Source organism: Podarcis filfolensis (genome assembly GCF_964270895.1).
Source record: "Podarcis filfolensis genome assembly, chromosome: 1".
Taxonomy (NCBI): Eukaryota; Metazoa; Chordata; class Lepidosauria; order Squamata; family Lacertidae; genus Podarcis; species Podarcis filfolensis.
In genome coordinates this window covers 107,174,623-107,200,525 of record NC_139604.1, presented here as the reverse complement: position 1 = coordinate 107,200,525, position 25,903 = coordinate 107,174,623, and the positions used below count along the sequence as shown (strand labels likewise).

At 43.9% G+C, this 25,903-nt stretch overlaps 1 protein-coding gene across 1 annotated transcript; it reads left to right on the top strand.

Annotated features, from left to right (window-relative positions):
- The first annotated feature begins 16 nt into the window (after window positions 1-16).
- Window positions 17-18,093, top strand: ALKBH1 (alkB homolog 1, histone H2A dioxygenase). Its single transcript, XM_083618814.1, has 6 exons — window positions 17-150; window positions 10,170-10,278; window positions 10,534-10,696; window positions 14,682-14,772; window positions 15,546-15,739; window positions 17,274-18,093. The coding sequence occupies exons 1-6, from the start codon at window positions 19-21 to the stop codon at window positions 17,695-17,697; spliced, it is 1,113 nt and encodes a 370-aa protein (XP_083474940.1). The 5' UTR covers window positions 17-18; the 3' UTR covers window positions 17,698-18,093.
- The last annotated feature ends 7,810 nt before the right edge of the window (window positions 18,094-25,903 follow it).

Below are 25,903 nucleotides of genomic sequence, written 5' to 3'. Positions count from 1 at the left end.
GTCACTCCCGGCGCTAAGATGGCGGCGGGCGCCGTCTCGGCGCGGGAGGGTGGCGAGGACGCCTTCCGCCGGCTCTTTCGCTTCTACCGGCGGTGGGAGGGCTCGGACCCTTCTGGGGCGATTGATTTCTCGAAGCCAGCGGCGCGGCAGGTAAACCAGACGGTAGTACCCTACCACACCGCCAACGCACGCTCTTGTCTCCATGGTGACAGCTGCCCCTTCCGGGTTCTTGCACGTGCCGCCCCCCCCCGAGGGGGGGAACCTTCTCTCCTCCATCCCCCGAACAGATTTTGCCTCTGTATTTGCAGCTGAGCAGGAATGCCGGATGGATGGATGGATGGAGGTGGGAAGGCTCCTCTTGTGGCAGAACTGAAGTTATTGGGGGGGGGGTTTAGGCCACCCACCCACAACATGTGTACTCAGGTGTGGAATTCCTCAGGTAGGGAGAGTGTCGATTTTTAATTTTAATTTTAAAAAAAGATTAGTACAGCATATCGCTGCATGCAAGCAGCCACAAGCATTCAAAAATATAATTCACACACGTGCAGTCTGAAGCAATACAGGATTTTGCTATTATCTTTCATATGCTTTTAGCTTTCTGTTTTTTATCCATGTTTGTTTTAACTATAAGAGAATTAGAATCATATGAAAACAAATCTAGTAAAGAAAAAAACAGTGCAGCACTACTAAAAGCCCTTTCCTTAAGAACAGTTAGCTCCCCCAAACCCACCAGAAGATTACAGTCTTCACTTCTTGGCAGAAGGATAATGAGGGAGCCAGTCTAGCCTCTCTAGTAAGGGAGTTCCAGCCTGGGAACAGTCACCAAGAAGGCCTCCCCCATGTCCCCACCAAGCATGCCTGTGAGGGTGGCATCTCATGAAAATCTTGGAGCCCAGCCAGGTTCATTTGAGAGAAAATGGTTCTTTGGATAGCCTGGGCCTAAGTGTAGGCTGGTTGTCTTTAGGATATCTTTTTTTTGCTGCACAAGCAAAGATACATTTATTGATGTTCATGGCATTTTCAAAAGATTAGCATCTTACAGCTGCTACAGTTTACTGATCTGTCACCAGCATTCTAATCTTTTCCACTGAAGGGAAATGGTTACAGTCAGACATACAGTGGTACTTCAGGTTACAGACGCTTCAGGTTAAAGACTCTTCTAATCCAGAAATAGTACCTCGGGTTAAGAACGTTGCTTCAGGATGAGAACAGAAATTGTGCGGTGGCGGCGCGGCAGCAGTGGGAGACCCCATTAGCTAAAGTGGTGACTCAGGTTAAGAACAGTTTCAGGTTAAGAACAGACATCCGGAATGAATTAAGTTCTTAACCCGAGGTACCACAGTATGTCCCATTGAGTTCAGTGAGGCTTGTTGTTGTTGTTTAGTCGTTTAGTCGTGTCCGACTCTTCGTGACCCCATGGACCAGAGCACGCCAGGCACTCCTGTCTTCCACTGCCTCCCGCAGTTTGGTCAGACTCATGTTTGTAGCTTTGAGAACACTGTCTAACCATCTCGTCCTCTGTCGCCCCCTTCTTCTTGTGCCCTCAATCTTCTTGTGCCCAACATCAGGGTCTTTTCCAGGGAGTCTTCTCTTCTCATGAGGTGGCCAAAGTATTGGAGCCTCAGCTTCACGATCTGTCCTTCCAGTGAGCACTCAGGGCTGATTTCCTTAAGAATGGATACGTTTGATCTTCTTGCAGTCCATGGGACTCTCAAGAGTCTCCTCCAGCACCATAATTCAAAAGCATCAATTCTTTGGCGATCAGCCTTCTTTATGGTCCAGCTCTCACTTCCATACATAGTGATGGGAAGATAGTACTGGGAAAACCATGGCTTTAACTATACGGACCTTTGTTGGCAAGGTGATGTCTCTGCTTTTTAAGATGCTGTCTAGGTTTGTCATCGCCTTTCTCCCAAGGAGCAGGCGTCTTTTAATTTCGTGACTGCTGTCACCATCTGCAGTGATCATGGAGCCCAAGACAGTAAAATCTCTCACTGCCTCCATTTCTTCCCCTTCTATTTGCCAGGAGTGATGGGACCAGTGGCCATGATCTTCGTTTTTTTGATGTTGAGCTTCAGACCATACTTTGCGCTCTCCTCTTTCACCCTCATTAAAAGGTTCTTTAATTCCTCCTCACTTTCTGCCATCAAGTGAGGTTTACTCCCAGGTAAATGGGGTTAGACTTTCAGCCTGTTAATTTCATAAAGCTCTTTGAGAAAATTACCTCTGGATACAATATCATTATACACACCTAGAGTTGCAGCACCGCCGGACATCTCTTGTGCTCAGATTGTGAATTGCAGTAAGGAAGCAACTCGCTGTCTGGACACAGGAAGGCCAACTTGGAATTGTTCACGTGTTCAGCAGATTACTTTTAATTATGCTCATGTGCGCTTACCAGATAGCTGGTTTTTCATGTGTTACCAAAGAAGTTATAATTACATTCCCGCAGATTTATCTGATGCTCAGTGCTGCCTCAACAGACTGACATGGGTCCTGCCTAGTTGCTCAGTTTTAGAAAAGAATAGGCACAGGTTGTTGAGCTCTCCTTTAGGAATGTGCTAGACATCTTTCTGTGATATAAGAACACATACATAAACATGAAGAGAACACAGTATTCCTGTTACCTTAACCTCTACTATCTTAAACTTTTCTTACAAAAAAAAAACAACAAAAAAAATTTAAAAAATAAAATTTAAATAAATAAAAAACGGTGAGATATAGGAGTGCAAATATCCAGAGTGTGGGGTCAGGTGGGATTACTATGAGGAATTACTGTATTTTTCGCCCTATAGGACACACTTTTTCCCCTCCAAAAATGAAGGGGAAATCTGTATGCGTCCTATGGGGCGAATACAGGCTTTCGCTGAAGCTTGGAGAGCGAGAGGGGTCGGTGCACACCGACCCCTCTCGCTCTCCAGGCTTCAGGAAGCTATCAGCAAGCCTGGGGAGCCAGCGGGAGTTCCCGCAGGGCTCCCTAGGCTGCGGATAGCAGCCTGCCGCCCGGCGTGCGGGGCGCCCTGAAGCAGAGCGCCCCGCGCGCCGGGCAGACATCCGCAGCCTGGGGAGTCCTGCGGGATTTTCCGCAGGGCTCCCTAGGCTGCGGATAGCAGCCTGCTGCACGGAGTGCGGGGCGCGCTGAAGCAGAGCGCCCTGCGCTTCGGGCAGACATCGGCCAGCCCCACAAGCTCGGGGGACAGCGGGGAGGTGCAGCGCCGCCATCCCGCTGTTCCCCGACCTGGTTTGGTTTCTCCGACCTGGTTTTGGGGGGGAAATAAAGTAAAAAAAAAATCCTTTATTTCCCCCCCAAAAAACTAGGTGTGTCCTATGGGACGAAAAATACGGTATAAAATATGCCTCAAGCCATTGTGTCCACGATGAATGCATTGTGTTGACTGGGTTTGATGCACTGACAATAATTTCTGACCAAATCCCACAACCCTCTGCATCTCTGGCCATTTCCTCTACTGTCCATCTCTCTTGCCTGACAAGTCACGTACACTGCCAGTTGCTTCACCAGGCAGGCATCCTGGGTTATCAAAGATAGTGGGCAAGTTTCTTTGATGTAGCTTTCTGATATGTTAATCTTAGGATGTTAATCTTAGGGCCAGGAAACAGATCTTACATGAAGGGGATAATGATCGCTGTCCTCCTGGCCATCCTCCTTTTTTGAAAAAAAAAAAAATTATTAAAAGTTTAAAGATTACAGAAAGAAGAAAAGAAAAGTTAAACAAAACAAATCAATACATTACAATACATAGAAAGAAAAAAAAACAAAAAACAATGCAGCAAAGCAAAAAGAAAAGCAAAAACAATTAAAAACACATCCAATATTTCCATATCTTTATCTTTCATTTACTTGTTTCATCGACCTCCTCACACCTCCCTTTTTTGTATTCTAGTTCAATTAGCTATATCAGCAAATCCTTTCCATCTTTCTTAATTTTTGTACTATAATTTATCTTAACACAATCTAATCTTAATTTTTCCACTTTGGCCCTAACCCTAACCCATTAACAATCTATTTTTACTTAATTCTTTATAACATTTCTGCTCAAGCGATATAGCTTCATTCCAGCATCCTTCTAACATTCATTAATTTTACAGTATTTCTGTAAATAAACTTTAATTTTTTTCCAATCTTCTTCCACCGACTCTTCTCCCTGGTCTCGGATTCTGCCAGTCATTTCCACCAGTTCCATGTAGTCCATCAACTTCATCTGCCATTCTTCCCGGGTGGGTAAATCTTGTGTCTTCCAATGCTTTGCGATAAGTATTCTTGCTGCTGTTGTAGCATACATAAAGAAAGTTCTATCCTTCTTTGGCACCAATTGGCCGACCATGCCCAGGAGAAAGGCCTCTGGTTTCTTCAGGAAGGTATATTTAAATACCTTTTTCATTTCATTATAAATCATCTCCCAGAAAGTCTTAATCCTTGGGCATGTCCACCAAAGGTGAAAGAATGTACCTTCAGTCTCATTACATTTCCAACGTTTATTATTGGGCAAATGGTAAATTTTTGCAAGCTTGACTGGTGTCATGTACCACCTGTAAATCATTTTCATTAGATTCTCTCTTAAGGCATTACATGCCGTAAACTTCATACCTGTGGTCCATAACTGTTCCCAGTCAGCCATCATAATGTTGTGTCCAACATCTTGTGCCCATTTAATCATAGCAGATTTCACTGTTTCATCCTGAGTGTTCCATTTCAACAGCAAGTTATACATTCTTGACAGATTCTTAACTTTGGGATCTAACAATTCTGTTTCCAATTTTGATTTTTCCACCTGGAAGCCAAGTTTTTTGTCCAAATTATATGCCTCCATTATTTGGTAATAATGGAGCCAGTCTCGCACTCTATTTTTTAATTTTTCAAAACTCTGCAGTTTTAATCTGTCTCTCTCTTGTTCCAGAATTTCCCAATATTTCGGCCATTTGGCCTCCATATTGAGTTTTTTCTGAGCCTTTGCTTCCATTGGTGACAACCATCTTGGGGTTTTATTTTCTAACAAGTCCTTATATCTTATCCAGACATTAAACAGTGCTTTTCTGACAATATGGTTTTTAAACGCTTTATGTGCTTTAACCTTATCGTACCACAGATATGCATGCCAACCAAATACATTGTTGAAACCTTCCAAGTCCAACACATCAGTATTTTCAAGAAGCAGCCATTCTCTCAGCCAGCAAAAAGCGGCTGATTCATAATAAAGTTTAAGGTCTGGCAGGGCAAATCCACCTCTTTCTTTAACATCAGTTAATATCTTAAATTTTATTTGATGCTTCTTGCCCTGCCAGACAAATCTAGAAATATCTCTCTGCCACTTCTTGAAACAGTCCATTTTGTCCAAGATTTGCAATGTTTGAAACAAAAACAGCATCCTTGGCAATACGTTCACTTTTATCACAGCAATTCGGCCTAACAGTGATAACTTCAAATTTGACCATATTTCTAAGTCCTTTTTCTAAGTAAGAAGGAGACAGGATTAACACTGGTTAAGAAAGTGAAATATTTAGGGGTTAATATGACTGCTAAGAATGTGAATTTATTTAAGGATAATTATGAAAAATGTTGGATTGAAGTGAAAAAGGACCTCCTGGCCATCCTCCTTATCATGTACCGTATTTTTCGCACGATTGGACGCACCGGACCATAGGACGCACCTAGTTTTCACGGGGGGAAATCAAGGAAAAAATATGACACCCCCCCCGCAGCTCTGGCAGCAGTGGACAGGCTGCACGCAGCCTGTGCGCTACTCCAAGGCCTTCTCCCTGCTTTTGCGGGAGGTGGCGGAATTCCCCCACCTCCCGCAAAAGCCCACAGGAGCCCCGCGTGACTCCTGCGGGCTTTTCGACCAGGAGGGAGAAGGGACTGAAATGGCCAGTCAGTCCCTTCTCCCTCCTTGGGGAAAAGCCCCCAAGAGCCGCTCGCTCTTTAAAGGCTGCGCGGCTCCTGCGGGCTTTTCTGCGAGGTGGGGGAATTCCCCCACCTCCTAGAAAAGCCAGCAAAGCCGCGCAGCCCCTTTAAAGAGCGCATGGCTTTTGCCTGCTTTTGCGGGAGGTGGGGGAATTCCCCCATCTCCCGCAAAAGCCCACAGGAGGGAGAAGGGACGGACTCGGCCAGTCAGTCCCTTCTCCCTCCTTTGGGAAAAGCCCCCAAGAGCTGCGCGCTCTTTAAAGGCTGCGCGGCTCTTGCAGGCTTTTCTGCGAGGTGGGGGAATTCCCCCACCTCGCAGAAAAGCCTGCAAGAGCCGTGCAGCCTTTAAAGAGCGCACGGCTTTTGCCTGCTTTTGCGGGAGGTGGGGGAATTCCCCCATCTCCCGCAAAAGCCCGCAGGAGGGAGAAGGGACTGACTCGGCCAGTCAGTCCCTTCTCCCTCCTTGGGGAAAAGCCCCCAAGAGCTGCGCACTCTTTAAAAGCTGCGCAGCTCTTGCAGGCTTTTCTGCGAGGTGGGGGAATTCCCCCACCTCCTAGAAAAGCCAGCAAAGCCGCGCAGTCCCTTTAAAGAGCGCACGGCTTTTGCCTGCTTTTGCGGGAGGTGGGGGAATTCCCCTATCTCCCGCAAAAGCCCACAGGAGGGTTGGAGAGTAGCGGGAAGGCGTCGCGCGCCTCCCCGCTGCCCCCCATCCTCTGGGGCTGGCGATGGGGGAAGCGCTGTTTTCCCCACCGCCAGCCTCAAAGAGCAGACTTTCCTGGCTTCAGCGGAAGCAACGCGAAGCCTCCAGAGCGCAGGCTTCGGAGGCTTTGCCTTGCTATCGCTGAAGCCAGGGAGCCTGCATTCGCTCCATAGGACGCACACACATTTCCCCTTCATTTTTGGAGGGGAAAAAGTGCGTCCTATAGAGCGAAAAATACGGTATATTGCTTGTTTATCACCTCCCGAGGTTGCCAAATGCTCTCCTTTGTAGTTCTGTTCTTTGTTTACCCCATGCCTAATTAGTTTTGGTAGTTTAACTTTGTCCCCATGTGGGTTTGTTGAAATACTCAGAAGAAATCTGATTGGTTCTTACAAACACTCCGTAAAAGTTCTTTTGTGAATAAAACGACCTGGTCGAGGGGTAGAGGAGAGAGATTATTATACGCACCCTTCCCAGAGTCTTGCTGGTTCAAGCCTCTGTGTGTATTCTTATTAATCAGAGTTCAATCCTTCCTTTACTTTGTGAACGCCTCATTTGAGAAGCAGCCTGAAGATGTACAACAAATGTTCTACCACTATGGCACCACATAATAAATGAAGTCATATCCATGTTTGAACATTTTTCTACTTGTTAATCATCTGGGTCAAAACTATATGTTACATACAGTATGATGTTGAGATTTTATATCACTGTTGCTGCAATTACCGTATTTTTCGCCCTATAGGATGCACTTTTTCCCCTCCAAAAACGAAGGAGAAATATGTGTGCGTCCTATGGGGCAAATGCAGGCTTTCGCTGAAGCCTGGAGAGCAAGAGGGGTCAATGTGCACCGACCCCTCTCGCTCTCCAGGCTTCAGGAAGCTATCCGCAAGCCTTGGGAGCCCGCGGGAGTTCCCTCCGGTCTCCCAAGGCTTGCGGAGAGATGTCTGCATCCTGAAGCCTGGGGCGCGCTGAGAAGCGCGCCCCGGGCTTCGGACAGCTCTCCGCAAGCCGTGGAAGCCCGGCGCGACTTCCTGCCGGGCTCCCTAGGCTTGCGGATAGCAGCCTGTTCTGGGGTTGGGGGAAGCTCGGGCTTCCCCCACCCCAGCCCCGCGCCTGGGGGGGGGGGAATAAAATTTTTTTTCTTTATTTCTCCCCCCCCCAAAACTAGGTGCGCCCTATGGGGCGAAAAATACGGTAGGTAGAAAACTAGTGGGGTGGGGAGGGCATTCTGGTTTTTCTCTGAATATCTCTCCCTTTAGCTAGTTCTGCTTTGGGTTCTTAAGTCTAAATCCTTTAAAGACTGTTTATTTGTTTAAATATGTGATTTGTCTTTTGTATGAGCCTCAGGGCAATTTTAATATGCATCATATCTGAGCTTAGGTTCTTGCCTCTGAAAACTAAAGTTACAATCACCTACTTGGTACTTAAGGGGCCGCTTCATGGTTTTTTAACAATCAAGTGGCATATACATTTTATGAAATAAATAACAGGGTAATCTTTTTACTGATCACAGTGCCTTAGCCATTGTCTTGAAAAATAATTGGCAGTCTATACACATGACAATGGAGAAGTAGTGATAATTATGGGCAACTAGTTGTCAGAAATCTAGATGAATATGCAAATTTCTGTGCACACTAAAAGACTGTATAAGAATGCACAGACAATTGTCCTAATTCTGGAATATTGCTGTTGAACGTTTTTAATGTAGATTTCTTATCCCTTCGATTGCTCTTTAAAGCTGAAAGGAGAGACCTGTATCATGGCCCACTCACTTGTTTGGTACATCCACAGTGCCTCTGATTATCATCATCCTTGTCTGTGGCAAATATACGAATTACATTTGTTCTTCTCTGTGCTTGATTTTTTTTTATCAATGGGCTTTAAACACTGGTGACAAGTCACAAAAGTTCAGTGTAACCTTGTAAGGAAACTGCATAGGAGTGCTCACTGTGTTATGCATTTTACTAGTTAGTTCTCCACTGTGTGTTCTGTCTCTTCCCTGTCTTTTTTTTTAAAGCCTCTTTGCATTATTATCAGACATGTTTCAGAAAGGAAGATTCTGTCTTGCCTATTGCTTCTTACCCACCTCATCCCATTATCTTCTGACTGTTGCAGGAAATTAACTACTGAAGAGAAAATTAACAATAAAGGTGACATTTTCAGGGTGACAGAGGATTAACACTGTCTTCAGTAACAAAAGATCCCTTTTTATTTCATTAAGAATAACATATTAAAAGTGACTACTAGGTATTAACAATTTCCGACTAGCACCAGTGCTTAGACAGCTTTACTGGTCCTCAGTTAATACTGTAATGAGTGCTGTATAATTACAGCCCTCCCAAGGAGAATTTCTGTCACAGAAAGAAGCTCTTCAGACCCCAAGATTGCATAATTATGATTACCCTCTTATTTCTTCAGCATCGTTTGTAATTTCAATTAAAATCACATATCCACCAGAGTTGGAAACTAATGCATTATCCCAATTGAAATTGGGATTCTACTCTGCCACAGGCTATAAAATGTTGTGGCTTTCTAGCACTAGCAATCCCTGTGTTAATAGCCATAATCGTACATAATGTTGGGATTATGGTGCAGACAGAAAAGTGAGCTGTTTGTCAGAACGCTGTGACTTCAGGTTTCACAACCTACTGAATCAAGAAATAAAATGTGCCACAAAAACCATCACAGGTCCAGAGAAGCAACTGCTGCTTTATTGTCTATCTGACAGTTTCCCTGTAATGAAAACAAATACTATATTGCTTTGAAGAGCTGAAATTCTAAATATAGCACATGCCTTTGACTCAGGTATTTTACAACCTGGTAGATTTCAGGAAGCATCGCGAATCAGTGCGATAGGTATGCATCAGTGGGAAAATTTGAGTGTAAGTTCAATTTCCTGGGTTTACTATTATTTCCATTTTAAAGCTATAGTAACTGACTCTAAAAGATAGTAGGCACAGTCCAGCAAACAGCCCCAGTACAACTAACATCAGGCCCACTTATTTCAGAAAAACACTATTAACTTTTGCTTCATTGTCCCCACTGACTTACTTTGATAACCCATTGAATTTAAAGGTAACACTATCCAATGAACTCTGCTGGTAATTAAAATATTTTAATGAACTTTTAGTATAAACTTGCCTTCTCCACAGAATATTTAAACTGGCAAGGTTCTTCCTCCCCTCAGCTGCTCTTTTTGAAGGCTGACTTTGAGAAATATCAAGGTGTTTTCTGAGCATGTCCAAACTCAGCACAATATCTAGCTGGTTTCTCCTCTCGTGTTGGGAAAAGGCCCTGGAGAGATCCGTCAGGCAGCTTAGTAAGGGACAAGGTACCCTCAACTCTGAGCTAAGGAGGAAGTTTGGGGCTTATTTTTGTAGATGAACTTAGCCTCTCTGAAACGTATTGACATCACAGTCAAGACTCAGTTCCTTTCAAGGGGCAGATTAGGGTTGGTGATGGGCACAACTCCTACTGGCTAATAAAATTCAGCCAGGTTTTGTGGGTCACGTTTCAGGTGTCTCATATTCAATTTTCCGCCACCAGATTGTCAGCTCTCCCCTGAGTTTTTCCTCAGTAAGTGATCACGATGCTTACAGAGCAGGACTGCGTCCAGTTAATCAATGGAAAGCCTATGGCCTCAAAAATTATCCAGGTGAGTGTGTTTGTATGACAAGCGAGGGGCAGGGGAGGACTTTTTTGTTTGCTTCTCTCATTATTTATGATATAAATGTTATATGATCCAAATTTAATTGGGAGAACAGTTTGTAGCAACCTGTATTGTTTCTGAAGGACATAGGTTGTAAACTTGTACGCTCTGTGTTCCTGCTGTTTCTCAGTGTTCTTTTCAGTGCTCACATGTATACAGGCCCTAACAATCTCTTCCCCATCCACCTTCATTTTTGTCTAGGGTTTATATTTATCCCAGATCCCTTCCTTCCGGGCTGCCAGCGTCACTGGGTGAAGCAGTGCCTGAAGACGTACACCCAGAAGCCTAATGTGTGCAATTTGGATATGCACATGTCTTCTACGGAAACCACTGATCTGTGGGGGAAGAGTCAGCATCAGTTGCGGTATGTCCTGGTTCCAAATAATCCCAAGGCAATTTGATAAAAGGTCATTTACATACAGTGGTACCTCGGGTTACATATGCTTCAGGTTACATACACTTCAGGTTACAGACTCCGCTAACCCAGAAATAGTGCTTCAGGTGAAGAACTTTGCTTCAGAATAAGAACAGAAATCGTGCTCCAGCGGCACGGCAGCAGCAGGAGGCCCCATTAGCTAAAGTGGTGCTTCAGGTTAAGAACAGTTTCAGGTTAAGTACGGACCTCCAGAATGAATTAAGTACTTAACCCAAGGTACCACTTTATCTCCTTTATATCCCAGTTCAATAATCACTGACCCCATCTGTATGAGTGCCATTGGTCACTCCCAGAGTTGGCTCATTCAACAACATCATGAATTCAAGCCTTTAGTGTCATTAGCCCAGTATTGTGGAATACTCTGCCAGTAGATACTGCAGGCACCTGCTGTTTCAGCTTTCAAATGCCTGCTGAAAGCTTCTATTCTGTCAGGGTTATTCAGACAGTTGAGAGCATATTCACAATAATTTCTGATTTCAACTTTTATATTTTTTTATTGTATTTTGTATGCACAATTGTTTTAACTGCTCTGATTTTTTTATGAATAGTTATATATAAATATATTTATAAGTAAAAAAGTCTCTTAACTGTGTTTTAAGTGTCTGGTATTGTCTTTGGTTCTATTTAAGAATAACCAAGGTGCTAACATATTTCTGTTCAGATTATTTAACACTAACCAACTTGTTCTTTGAAACAAACTAGGTATTTACTTTTTATAAAAAAATACATGAAAAAAAAGCATTGATGTTTATCCATAGTGTACTAATTTCAAGAGACAGCTTTGTCTTGGTTGCTAACTATTCTCAGTACTGGATTCATGAACTTAGAGGCCCTCTGTGCTGCTCTATGCTGTTCATTCACCCTATTACATGTGACTATGTCAAAATTAGGGTTGTATAAGGATATAATAATAATAATAATAATAATAATAATAATAATATGCTTCCCCATTACCAGACAACTTTAGAACAATTCCTGCTGTAGGTCGGAGCAGGGGACAAATGCCGGCTCCCTCGGCCTGAAAAGCAAGATGAGCGCCACACCCCATAGTCGCCTTTGACTGGACTTAACAATCCAGGGAACCTTGACCTTTTACCTTTAGCTACTTATAGTGATGGGGAGAGTGGTAAGAACAATCATGTAAGCAGTTGAAATCTTTGACTTAGCCAAGAAAGTGAAAGGCTTTCTCCCCTTTTCCCTTGAGGATTTCTTCTACCTCAACTTCTTTCTCTGAGGATTTTTTTGTCTTTGATTATTCTGGGAGCAGTAGAGGAAGCTGCGCTGCTCAAGCAGTTTTGGAGATACAATTTTTGCAGCATGGCAGTGAATTAACCTTATTTGTAGTTGTTTGACCTGAGTTTTTGACATTACAGTTGGGCATCCAGTCAGTTAAAGGGGCCAAAGGATTAAATGAGGCTGAAATGCACTTGCAGAGTAATGTAATTAAAACTTGTCATTATCTGCACATGGAGCCAGTTATTTGTAAAGGCTGCCAGTTCTATTTGACCCGGCAATGAAATTTAAATGCTGAAGTTTTACCTCTATAAAACTTTCCTCCAGCACCAGGATAAAGGATTTCAACAGTGACTGTGTAATTGCCCTGGGAGGTCTTAAATTGTAAAGTCAGGTGATTTGCGCTTCTTTTCAGTTGTTATTTTAAAAGTCTTTTTTATTGCCCAAATATGGGCTTTTGGGTGTGTTCTCTGATTTTGATGTCTGAACTGACTTATAACAAGTTGATGGTTTAGAAATACCCCAATAAATAAATATTTGGAAGCTACAGTCATACCTCTTGTTACGTTTGGTTCAGGTTATGTCTTTTCAGGTTGCGTCCCGTGGCGACCTGGAAGTACCAGAAAGGGTTACTTCCGGGTTTCGCCACATGCACAGATGCGCAAAATGGTGTCATGTGCAGAAGCGGCGACCCGCACTTGCGCAGACGCGGGTTGCGTTCCTTTCAGGTTGCGAATGGAGCGCCGGAACGGATCCCGTTCACAACCAGAGGTACCACTGTAGTGTATTTCTGCTTTTAAGGTAATGTGGTGTAGACCTCTTTTCATGGTCAGAGATGTTGGGTGTCTGCCTTGACCTGGTGGTTGCAAGCAGATCCCACTGGCAAACTTTTAATATCTATTCTCTTTCATTTTGGAGCTAATTTCACTGCCCGAAGACAGTGATGCCATAATAATAATAATAATAACAATAATAATAATATATTTCTTAAACCCTGCCCAACCGACTGGGTTGCCCCAGCCATGCTGGGCAGCTTCCCAAAAAAATACAGAGGGAAAGAAAAAAGAAAGCATTATAAACTTGAATATACCAAATTGAATTGCATACATACACAAAACTCAATGTAGGTGGACTCGGGAGACCTGGAGGCTTCCCTGACCTTTCCACGCATAGCTCTGTGACCTACAGCCATTTCTTTGCTACTCTGGAGCTTCTGTAGTTTTCAAAGTTTTGCAGATGCATCTCAGTTCTGCTGTGCAGCACTGTCTGCCATCTTAATTAGGGGCACCCTGCCAAGATGTGTCAGTGTTCTTCAACCAGATCTCCAAACTCACTTGCTGTTTCTCCTCCCACTCACCCAGCTCTTCCAGTGCTCTTTAATCCTGACCTGCAGTTCTCCCTGCTGCTTTGTTCTCAGCAGTGTGGAATATCATATTAGGCACGACAGCAATTGCTTGTGAAGCTACGTGAAAATATGAAGACCTGAGCAGCTTACTAAAAATATGTCATGAACTTTGTGTCTCTCGGTCAACTACAACATAGTTTCTCTAGGCACTTAGAAAATTAATTTGCAAGTGCCAAATTCAGTGCAATTTGTCTGTGTCTTGGAAGCTTGAGGCTGCTTGTGGATCTCAGTGTCACAGGCAGTGCTAAAAAGTTACTGCACAAAAATAACTGGATTTCCCCCCCGGTGAGATTAAGGAAGGAAATGGGATAATCTATTCTGTTAAAAAAGGATAGTAGTAGTGGGTGCAAGTTGGATTTCTTCCTGTGCACTTAAAGATAGGGAGGCCCAGCTTTCCAGATCAGATACTGCTATTGAGATTATGTAACTTCAAGAATTGGTGGCCTGAATTTGTGTGCTTTTTTCTACCCTCCCCATCTTGTTTTCCTTTTGTATTGTATCTATTGGATATTAAGCCTGCCAGCAGTTACTACCCTTTAAAAATATATCTGTACACTGCTTAGAAAATTTTAGGTTCTTCACAAGTGATAAATAATAATAAAGAATTTGAGCCACTTGGCACTATCATTTATCAAAATGCTCTGAAAAGAGGCCCCCAAGTTGCGTGTCTTAGTATTTCATTGATTTGAAATGACAAGTTACAGGAACATGCAATTATCTGTGGATTGGGAAACATGATCTTTTTATCATTATCAAATGCAATCCTACATGAATTCTGATAGGCAATCTGCCATATTGTTGCAAGAGAAAAATGGAATGGGTTTCATTTACTTTAGATTCAAAGATATTTCAAGATGGAACTTTAATTCCTCCAGTCAGACCAGCTCAGCTTTCCATTAAGCCCCCTACACAAATTGACATCTTTCCCAGTCTTGGAAATACTCACCTTATCCAGCTTTTCTTCACCCTTCCATAGTTCCATTTCACTTTTCTAAAATACTTTCTGTGAATTGCCTTAATCGACCCTTCAGCTCACAGCCCATTTTTTCCCTTTATATTTTTATCATTGAACCTATTGTTGATAATGTAGCACAGATCAAAACTCACTCACATTTGTACAAGTAATAATGAGAATCAAGCTTTACGGGCAGGCTTTTTTAAAGTTAAGAATTGTATTAAGCTGCATCAGAAACTTGGCTTTCTGTATGAAACTCTTGCAGAGATTCATAATTGAAATTGATTTTTTTTTTTAATTTTTCTTTTGTATCTTTCCAGAAACAAAAGTTCCAGCAAACGGGCCTCAAAAACTTTACTGGAAAAGCTTCGCTGGGTGACTTTGGGTTACCATTATAACTGGAATACAAAGGTATTCAAGGACAGCAGAGCCTCTTGGCAATGTATAACAGGATGATAATATGATAGCAAATATTTGTTGATTTTATTTTTGCAGTGGTTAGAAAATGTAAGCATAAAGTCACTGTGCAAGCTTTCTGCTAAAGACCCCATGGCTTCTTAAAGATATTTGAAGCCAAAACATTCTAATCAGATTGAAAACTTGAGGTAGAGTGAGAAAGAATTGTCTATCCGCATGCTGCAGACATGCCTAACCAAATGAGCCTGCAGCCTTATCTGCTTATTGTCTGGCCTTAATAAGAAATCCACCTATTCCCAGTCTTCTCATCAGAAACATTTAGCAGACCATATTGAGGTTTCTAGTTCAGGGAAGTTTGTATTTAGGAATTTGTGGGAAAGTTTCTGGACTATGTCACCCCTGTGTGAAAAATATTAATCGTCATGTCTGGTATACTGAGTGTCTTGATTTTTGCTCCTGGGTCTGAACTATAAAATCACTGTTGCAACCGCTAGCACTAACTGAGCTTCTTGTTGGCAATAGCAGAGGAAGTGACAGTTGAGGCTCTAAAGCCCATTTTGAATGGATGTTACACTTGGAACTCCAGTAGGGGAAGCTGCCTAATCTGCTCCCCACCTCAGCTTTGGAAAGGAGATAGTGGGCTCCAACACAGCCAGGCATTGACCTAAAACTCACTTTAAGTCACAACTGGATGTGTTCATAGGATGGCTTTGTTCCTCTGGAATTCTGTTTGCGTATTTGTTGTTGTTCTTTTGCTCCTTCGCCAGAAATATTCAGCCAACCACTACACGCCTTTTCCATCTGACTTGGCTTTCCTCTCGGAGCAAGTGGCTAAAGCTTGTGGTTTTCCACGTTTCCAAGCGGAAGCAGGAATCCTCAACTACTATCACTTTGATTCATCTCTGGGAATTCACGTGGATGAGTCCGAATTGGACTATTCTCAACCGCTTCTATCATTCTGGTAGGCTACCCAAACATTTTGTAGTAGGCAGCGTACACCTTTCATCTTCTAGCTAATGCATCTTGATTAAAGTGTACAAATGACAGGTTTCATTTGGCAAGCGCAAACTTCCTGCCTCTGGAAGTATGAAGTGTAGGGAAATAGGGCAGATCAAGATCATGGGCAGCAACCGACTACTGATCCAGAATAGTAGGATTGCTGAAGTCTATGGGAGCCATTGTTTATTTCATTTATAAACATTGATTCCGTATCCCGCCCCCCAATAACAGCCCTGTAGGCTAGCCTGTCAATTGACCTTTGGCCACCCCAACATTCTGCACTGTTCCTGAGTTTCTTCTCTGTAAACTGAGGTCAGACTGCAAGTGAAGGCTACAACCCAAAATAGAAGTCCTATTCTGTGGAAGAAGTGGTGAAGGAGTACTTCTTAATGCTTCGTTTTCTTTACTGTTTACATTGGGGAAAGTGCCAATAAATAATTTCTATTATTGGGGTTAGAATGGAGAGGGAATTTTAGCAGAAAAATCACTAGTTGGGAGATAGTTGAGAAACACCTCACCAAGCCTTCATGGCTGCGTTTTGTAAAAGAAAATAATAACACCTGGGACAAGCTACGTGCTGTCAGGTGTCCTGTGTGGTTTGGCCCTGTGAATAACTTTGACCATTACATAAGAACAGGGCAAGCTCACCCATGAGACAAGGTGAGGCCACCGCCTTGGGTGGCAGGATCCACAGCGGCAGCAGATCCCAATGTAGATATTTAGTCTCCCCCCACCCTTGTTTCTGATGTAGATCTTCGCTAACCCTTCTTCAATGATAGGGAGTAGGACACCATTTTGCAATTTGCCTCAGGTGCTAATATGTTTTGGAAGTTGCCCCATACCTGTGAAACAATCTGCCTTCAGATGTCAAGGAGATAAATAACTATATAACTTTTAGAAGACATCTGAAGGCTGCCCTGTATTGGGAAGCTTTTAATGTTTGATGTTTTATTATGTTTCAATATATGCTGTAAGCCGCCCAGAGTGGCTGGGGAAACAAAGCCAGATGGGTGGGGTATAATTAACAACATTATTATTATTATTATTATTATTATTATTATTATTATTATTTATTAAGTCAGGTCCATCTAGGTCAGAACTGTGCGCTGGCTGGCAGCGGCTATCCAGGATTTCAGGCACGGGTGTCTCCCAGACCAACCTGGAAATGCCAGGGATCGAAATTGGGACCTTCTGAATGTAAAGCAGATGTTCTACCACTGAGCTACAGCTCTTTCCCTAATAAACGTGTTAAAAGTACCATAAGAGGAAGGGTGTGGGGAGCTGTTTGTTTGCTTTAGAGTTGAATGAGATAACACTTTGGAAAGTGCATATGTATTATGTAAATTATAACAAAAATACAGCACAACACGGGTGGTCTTTATGTGTGCCAAGTTGCAACGGAACTTCCACCGTGCCTATTGAGAAGAGAATAGCTGGTAAAATCTTCCCATAGCTACAGTTTTACTAACTGCCTTCCCTCTTTTTCCTCTGTTTAGTTTTGGACAGTCATCCATATTTTTGTTAGGGGGGCTGAAACGAGATGAAGCCCCTACGGCCATGTTCATGCACAGCGGGGACATGATGATCATGTCCGGCTTCAGCCGCCTGCTGTACCACGCAGTCCCCAGGATTCTTCCCAACCTGGAGGGGAAGCCTTTGCCTTCTTGCCTGGAGCTGCCTCTCCCTGCTGACCTTCCTGAAGACTCTGTTATGGAGCCCTGCTCTCAGGAGGACTGGCAAGTCTGTGCCAAGTATCTGCAAGCATCCCGTGTCAACATGACTGTCAGGCAAGTGCTTGCTGAAGGTCAGAGCTTCCCAACTGAAGCCAGGACAGGGAGAGACCTGGATGCTTCCTCCGTAGGCTCTTATCATGAGGAGCACAGTGAAATAAAAAAGCACAAGTCTGATACGGGCAGCTGAAACCTGGCCATATGGAGCAGCAACATACGAAGTGGATGTGTAACAAAACGTTTTGAACTTTGTGGGCAAAGTACATGGCTCAGACCAAAGGACTATTTGTGTTGTGTTTTCTCCCAACTAAAGAATGTCGCTCCAGTGCTTTGGTTAACACCATCTGAATATAATAAACATTCCCTGACTTATAGCTGTCTTGTTACTCACTGTTACAAGTGACATCTTTTAGAAGACATCTGAAGGCAGCCCTGTTTAGGGAAGTTTTTAATATCTGATGTTTTATTGTATTTGTATTTTTTTGTTGGAAGCTGCCCAGAGTAGCTGGGGAAACCCAGCCAGATGGGTGGGGTATGTATGTATGTATGTATAAATAAATTATTATTATTATTATTATTATTATTATTATTATTATTATTATTATTACCATGAGGTATTAGGACTGGAGGGAGGCACCAGCCAAAGGAGCAGCTGTTAAGTTTCAGATTTTTGCAACCCTAGGTCATGCCTAAAATAAGCAGGTATGGGTCTGTTTCTTGCCTAGGTGGGAGGCCACAAGGGGAACCCAGAGGAGGGAATGTTACAGATAAATAATAAACCAAATGTTAACTTTGGTTCAGACTGAAATGGCCATTCAAAGACACTTTGCTTGCAGCAGAATGTACATCCCTTCATACGGCCAGCCTGCTCTAGAGAGACCTGCTGTATGCCTTGCAATGTGCTTATTACCCACTGACTGATACCAAGGGTTCATTTTGAGGGTGGGATGAGGCTTTTATTTAAAACAACCTCCCTTTCTCGGAGGAAAATAATTAGGGACTGTGTAGTGATTTTTCTATTCAATATGTCCTTTTCTTCCCCTTGTCTCTGAATACTAAAACTGCCCTGTTCCATCAGCGTCAGGCTGTTTGCTTGCCTGCATAATGCAATCTTTGCAGTCTGCCTCCTTCAGGAGCAAGCAGAAGAGAATGACTTTACAAACAGGAACAATGAAGTTGTAGATGAAGCGCCCAGAAAGAAAATTAATCAGCGACTATCTCTATTGCCCAAAAGGTAAATATATTGAAACAAATAAGGACAACACAGTCTTCAGTGTCCATCTGTTTTAGGATTCCGACTTCCCTATCTGGTTTTTAATGCAATTTTAATTGCCAGAGTGCAGCGCTCTGTCCCAGGGGTGTTTTGTCGCACTTTTCCCATGAATAAGCTTACTCTGTTTTAAATTAAAGATCCCTATCTGTCTTGGAGGACTGTTTCTCTCTCTTTCCTCCTCCTCCCCTCCTCCTTTTTGCTTAGTTATTTTGTTCATGCTGCAGTATTGTTCATGCTGCCTTGAGCAACTCTCACCTTTTCCTTCAGGCTGTGTCTAGCTCTGCTGTTCCTGATATCCCCCAGCAGAACAAGGAGTATCTCTTCACCTCTACATGGCTAAACTCTGAGGAAGTTGGACATTTCTTCGCAATGCTCGACCATGGCGTGGGTTTGGTATAGTCCTCCATATATCTCTCTGGGCTATTCATTCCTGTGGTGCATCAGGATTTTCAAAATAAAACAACTAGCACCTGTTTTCAGATGTTAGGCTTGCATTTCATTAATGGTTCAAAGTCTTTTCTGTGCAGGCATTCAATATGGAATGATATTAATAAATTAGTTTTCCTGAGATAACATGTGAGGGTACACAAAGGAAGAACTGAATTCTCTTTCACATTGAGACTCAGAAACAGCCCACATTTGCCAGCAAATGCAGCTGGGAGCTGCATCCAGTCATGGCTCCCTGACATGCTTGTTGTGTTCCCTCTTAGCATTTCCAGGGGAATACTTAAGCTTTCTTCTGAGTAAGCATGCATAGGGTTACACTATTAAAATGTTTGGGGTATATATTTCTAAAACTATAATGTGTACAGTAGCTCACAGATCTCCCATATAAAGTATGTACCTGAGATGGCCACTTCTGCTTCTGCTTGTTGTGGAAAGAAGGGTGTGTGTTTAGGTTTACCTTAAGAGAGGTTGGCTGCCTGCTGTCAATTAGTGCAGGTCAGCTAATCCCGGGACATTTTAAATTGTGCTCAGTGTGGCTGCCTATCATTTTATTTAACAAACAGTATATATATATATATATATATATATATATATATATATATATATATATATATGGGACGCGGGTGGCGCTGTGGGTAAAAGCCTCAGCGCCTAGGACTTGCCGATCGAAAGGTCGGCGGTTCGAATCCCCGTGGCGGGGTGAGCTCCCGTCACTCGGTCCCAGCGCCTGCCAACCTAGCAGTTCGAAAGCACCCCTAAGTGCAAGTAGATAAATAGGGACCGCTTACTAGCGGGAAGGTAAACGGCGTTCCGTTCTTCACGCTGTTCTTCATCACGCTGGCCACGTGACCCGGAAGTGTCTGCGGACAGCGCTGGCTCCCGGCCTCTAGATTGAGATGAGCGCATAACCCTAGAGTCTGTCAAGACTGGCCCGTACGGGCAGGGGTACCTTTACCTTTATATATATATATATATATATATATATATATATATATATATATATACACACACACACACACACACACACACAGCGTGAGTGGCGCTGTGGTCTAGGGCTTGCCGATCAGAAGGTTGGCGGTTCGAATCCCCACGACGGGGTGAGCTCCTGTTGCTCGGTCCCTGCTCTTGCCAACCTAGCAGTTCGAAAGCACGTCAAAGTACAAGTAGATAAATAGGTACCACTCCGGTGGGAAGGTAAACGGCATTTCCGTGCGCTGCTCTGGTTCTCCAGAAGCGGCTTAGTCATGCTGGCCACATGACCCGGAAGCTGTACGCCAGCTCCCTTGGCCAATAAAGTGAGATGAGCGCCGCAACCCCAGAGTCGGTCAAGACTAGACCTAATGGTCTGGGGTCCCTTTACCTATATACGATGTAATTGTAAGAATGCCTCTAAGTCGTTTACGACCTTATAAGCATGACTGAAACCTGGTGGGATGAGACTCATGACTGGAATGTAGGAATTGTGGGGTATAGCCTGTTCAAAGGGAATAGACCAAACAGGAAGGGAGGAGGAATAGCATTGTATATAAAGGATGTGTATACTTGTGAAGAAATCCATGATCTGGAGCATGAAAAGCAGATTGAGAGTATATGGGTAAAAATTGTAGGAGAGAGAAACAACAGTGCCCTTACTATGGGTGTCTGCTCTTGACCGCCTAGCCAGACTGAAGCCTTGGATGATGCTTTATTAGAGCAGATTACCAAACATTTGAAAAGGAGAGAAATAGTAATCATGGGGACTTCAACTTGTTACGAAAAAGGAGCAATGCTGCTGAGTGCTCCAGATGGCTGGAAAGCCAAACAGGATGTTGATGTTTTGGGACTGTACCGTGGGAACAAGGAACAGTCTATTCTGTGCACTGAGCACCGGATGTTAGCTCAGAGTGTCACATGACCCTGTACTGGAAGTACATGGGTGGAGTTATTCTCTCTCTGGCTGCTGATGTGAGAGGGTGCAGACACGTTTCTCTGCACTACTGGAATGACAGAAATAAAGGCATGTAAATACATTTCTGTCTGTCTCTCTCCCCTCCCTGGGAGTGAGGGAGGAGGGATGGTTGTGTTCTTCTCACGTTGAGGAGAATCGGCCGATAGAGATCTGGCCTTGTCTTGCCGGGAGCCGAGACGGGGGAGATCAACAAGAAATCAAGCCGGGCACCTGGAGAGTGGCCAAATTCCTCTGATATATGGCTTGATATCAAAACATGGTAGCAGACGCTGCTGGTTATCTGATCCATGGGAATCAGCATGAGAGGTGAGAGGTTGATGGATCGTGTGCCATCCTCTGCACCAAGGAAAGAAGATAACGTCTGCATTGCAGCCAGAAGCTGAACGGCTGGACACCAAGAGGGGGTGTTTTCCAAGCAACGGAGCCCCAAAAAGGTATGCTGAATATCGGGCTAAAAGTGTGAATGCAGATTGATTTATTCTCTGGTTCACGAGAGAGCTGCGTTTGGAAAAACAGCTCTGAGAGCCTAGCCTTGCATACCAGGCATATTTGCGGTGAGATAACGAAGAGGTATGCACAGTTGCTAAGCAACGACAGTCGGACAGTGGAAAACTACTGACACCTGGGGCTGGCTCAGTCAGAGCCGGGAAAGCGAAAGTTGTTTTGACTGTGAGACAGCTTGGAGATTGCCTGCCTGAGAGAGAGGCAGAAAGACAGCTCAAAAGGAGCTTTTGGGATTTTACTAGCTCGAGAGTGGAGAGCTGAGGCTTGGATTCAAAATGGATGCCAAGGACAGGGGGAGGGAAGAACGGAGTTCTAATTCCCCCACTGATGTTGCTACTGGAGAGAATGCTGTAGCTTTGAGCGTTGTCCGATGTTACAATTGCGGACAGGCTGGGCATCTTCAGCGGAACTGCAAGAAGCCACGCCAGCCGAAAGGAGCGAAGGGCCGCTCAGCAAAGCCTGAGGCAGCAGGCAAAGGTCGTACCAAGTCTTCGGTGAAACCTGCAAAGGCCCTGATGGCGAAAGGAACCACGCCAGATGTTGGACACTCTTTTGTAATCGATACGGGCTGTAATTTTCATATGTCCCCGCACAGAGGACTCTTTTCGACGTTTAAGAAGCAAAGCTTCGCTGTGGAACAAGCCAACGGTCAGAAGCTGGAAGCGACCGGGGTTGGAACTGTGTATCTCAGGAGTCTGAACCTGACTATACACAATGTTTACTTGGTTCCTGAATTGAAGTTCAATCTGCTGAGTGTTTCGCAGATTGCAAAGAAAGGACTGAAACTGTCCTATGATGATAAGAGCTGCAAGATCTTCAAAGATGGAGAGTTATATCTTTCTGCCAGAGAGAAAGGTGGACTGTATTTGTTGGACTTTAAGCAAAGTGATTACATGGAATGTAATTCTGAGTCTAACATGATTTCTCTTGCAGGTGTGACCAAAACGAGCGCCAAGAAGGTGGCCAGGGTCGACAGAGCGTTTCAGCGGGTGTATGCTGATGTGATTGGTCCTCTAGAACCATCTAGAGGCAATGCAAGATTTTATCTTGTGTGTGTGGATCATTTCTCTAACTTTGTCTGGGTTTATGTGTTAAAGAGGCCACAGGAAGCCTTGGAAAGGTTTCAGGAGTTTTGTGACAAGGTTAAGGATGTGCATGATGCTAACATTGATTGTCTTTTGACAGATGAGAAGCAGATTTTTCTTTTACAGGATTTCCAGAGGTTCCTGCAGAAGAATGGGATAAGACACAAGGTTGCTGTTTCAGCGGAAGCGTGGAACAGGGGTGTCTGTGTACGGGTGAACAGAGAATTGCAAAAGGGGATGAATGCGCAATTGCTTAGTTCACATCTGCCACATGAGTTCTGGGCGGAGTCACTCATGTCGTTTTGTCATGCGTGGGTGAGAAAGGTTTCGAAAGAGTTGGGAAGTTCTCCTTTTGAGAAACTGTTCCAGAGAAAACCTTCTGTTGCCCATTTCAAGGTTTTTGGGTCTCATGTGAGGACAGAAGCTCCAGGTGGAGTAAAGAATGCCAGAGGCATTTTTGTGGGGTATGAAAAGGGTCTCTACAGAGTAATTTTGTCTGAATCTGGTCAGGTGATTCTCACAAAATTTCTAGAGAGTGCTCCTGAAAAGGAGAGAGTGATAGCACACACATTTCCCACAGAGGACGAGTCAGATGATGATGATGATTTCACAGAGTACAGTGGTACTGAGAGCGACAGTGATAGCTCAGAGAGCTCTGTTGTCACAGTCATTGAGAGGAAATCTCACACAATGGATAGACCTTCACAGGTGAAGGTTGAACCACTGTTTACTGTTGGAACTGGTTCTCCTAAGAGTCCTGAGACAGAATCAGTGAGCAGAGAGGATCAGCACCTCATACGCAGGTCTGAGAGAGTCACAAAGGGTGAACCACCCAAAAGGTACTCAGAAGAGTATGCTAATTTAGCTGTTGCATGTGTTGCTGTTGTACACAACCGAGGACAGGTTGGAGCTGTGTCTAAGTCAGAGACACAACAGAGAGTTGCTAGCCAAGGTAATGCAGATGCACTCATTCCTTGGAAGCCAGACAACCAGAGAGGTACACTGGGGAAACCAGTGGCGGGTAGTTCCAAGGGTGGAACTGAAACAACAGGGGAGTGTTATGTGTATAACAACTGTTTGTTTTCTTCTCTGGATCACGCTTTGCTTGCCGCAACACGCATTGATTCTTTTGGGGGAGGTTGTTACGAAAAAGGAGCAATGCTGCTGAGTGCTCCAGATGGCTGGAAAGCCAAACAGGATGTTGATGTTTTGGGACTGTACCGTGGGAACAAGGAACAGTCTATTCTGTGCACTGAGCACCGGATGTTAGCTCAGAGTGTCACATGACCCTGTACTGGAAGTACATGGGTGGAGTTATTCTCTCTCTGGCTGCTGATGTGAGAGGGTGCAGACACGTTTCTCTGCACTACTGGAATGACAGAAATAAAGGCATGTAAATACATTTCTGTCTGTCTCTCTCCCCTCCCTGGGAGTGAGGGAGGAGGGATGGTTGTGTTCTTCTCACGTTGAGGAGAATCGGCCGATAGAGATCTGGCCTTGTCTTGCCAGGAGCCGAGACGGGGGAGATCAACAAGAAATCAAGCCGGGCACCTGGAGAGTGGCCAAATTCCTCTGATATATGGCTTGATATCAACACAACTTCCCTGATAGCTGTTGGGACTCAAACTCTGCCAAGAGTGTAAGGTCTGACAAATTCCTCCATTGCCTCTATTGTCTGACAAATTCCTCCAATTTCATTTCCCAGAAGGTGGAAGAACCGACAAGGGGATCATCTATCTTGGACCTGGTCTTCACCAATAGGGAGGAACTGATTAATGAGGTGGAAGTGCCTGGAAACTTGGGAGGAAGTGATCATATTATCCTGGGTTTCAGGATACAGAGGCAAGGGAAAACTGAGTGTAGTCGGACACACACACTGGATTTTAAGAAGACCAATTTTGAAAAGCTGAAGGAACTACTGGGTGTGATCCTGTGGTCAGAAATACTCAATGAGAAGGGAATCCAAGAAGGATGGGAATTTCTAAAAAGAGAAATATTGAAGGCCCAAATGCATACAATACCAACAAGAAAGAAAAGTGGGAGGCATGTAAGGAAACTGGTGTGGCTGCATAAGGAGCTTACAGTTGAGAGTTAAAAAGGGCATGTATAAGAAATGGAAGAAAGAGGAAGTCACAAAGGATGAGTATACATGAGTAGCCAACAGCTGCAGGGGGAAAGTAAGGCTGGCTAAAGCTCAGAATGAGCTCAGGCTTGCAAGACAGGTTAGAAATAATAATAAAATGTTTCTTCGGTTAAGTCCGATGTAAGAAGAACAAGCAAGTGGTTGATCCTCTGCATGGGGAACACGGAGAAATGCTATTGGGTGACAGAAAAAATGTGGAACTATTTAACACCACTATTCAGTGCTGTCTTATTAAGCACCTTGAATTACCTGAGAAAAGTATCCTTCCTGCTTTGCATTTTCCGAAGGAGATTGAGAGAAGCAGTGTCCTGTAGCAGGGCTCCTGGGAGTCTGGTTTCCCAAGGGAGTCTCATAAGCATCCATTCCTTTCTTTGTTAGGTACTTGAGGAAGAGATAAGGAACTTTTTTCTCATTAACAGAAAGGTCCTGTTGATTACAGAAGAGGGAAAAACAAACTATACTTTGCTGTGGCACATTACAGCCATAATGAGGCTCAGAAGAGCCAACTGATGAGTATTGGAGATGGTTATTGATTTTTAAATGATGGAAGATTCAGCACACAGAAGTGAATCTAGGAGCCAGACTCATTCTTCATGCCATGTTTCTTGGTTACATATAGTCAGCACAGTACAAAGAGAGGGGAGTACAGTACGTTCTTGGCATCCGTCCGTCTTGGGAGACATTGGAGGAGTGCACCTTTGAAGGTTAAGCTACCCCTCCCAGTTTGTTGCCATCTGCAAATTTGATGAGCATCCCCTCAATTCCTTCAGCCAAGTTGTTTGAATTGGAACTAACGGAGCAAATTGGGTTTTTTGTGGGTTGCCGTTTGCTCCAGTGCAGCGGTAAAATGGTTTGTTTTGTTTTTTTTCAGGGAAAGTGCCAGAGCTAAAATAAAATAAAAACACAACTTGGACATGCGGCATTAAAGTGGAGACCTGTGACTGGAAAACATGGTGCAAAAAAAGAAGTCTGGATGAGCCCTTAGATTCTATTAAA

Coding starts and splice junctions, on each gene's coding strand:
- ALKBH1 (XM_083618814.1), top strand. CDS start 19: ATGGCGGCGGGCGCCGTCTCGGCGCGGGAGGGTGGCGAGGACGCCTTC. Junction 10,279..10,533: donor TGGCCTCAAAAATTATCCAG/GTGAGTGTGTTT, acceptor ATTTTTGTCTAG/GGTTTATATTTATCCCAGAT. Junction 10,697..14,681: donor AAGAGTCAGCATCAGTTGCG/GTATGTCCTGGT, acceptor GTATCTTTCCAG/AAACAAAAGTTCCAGCAAAC.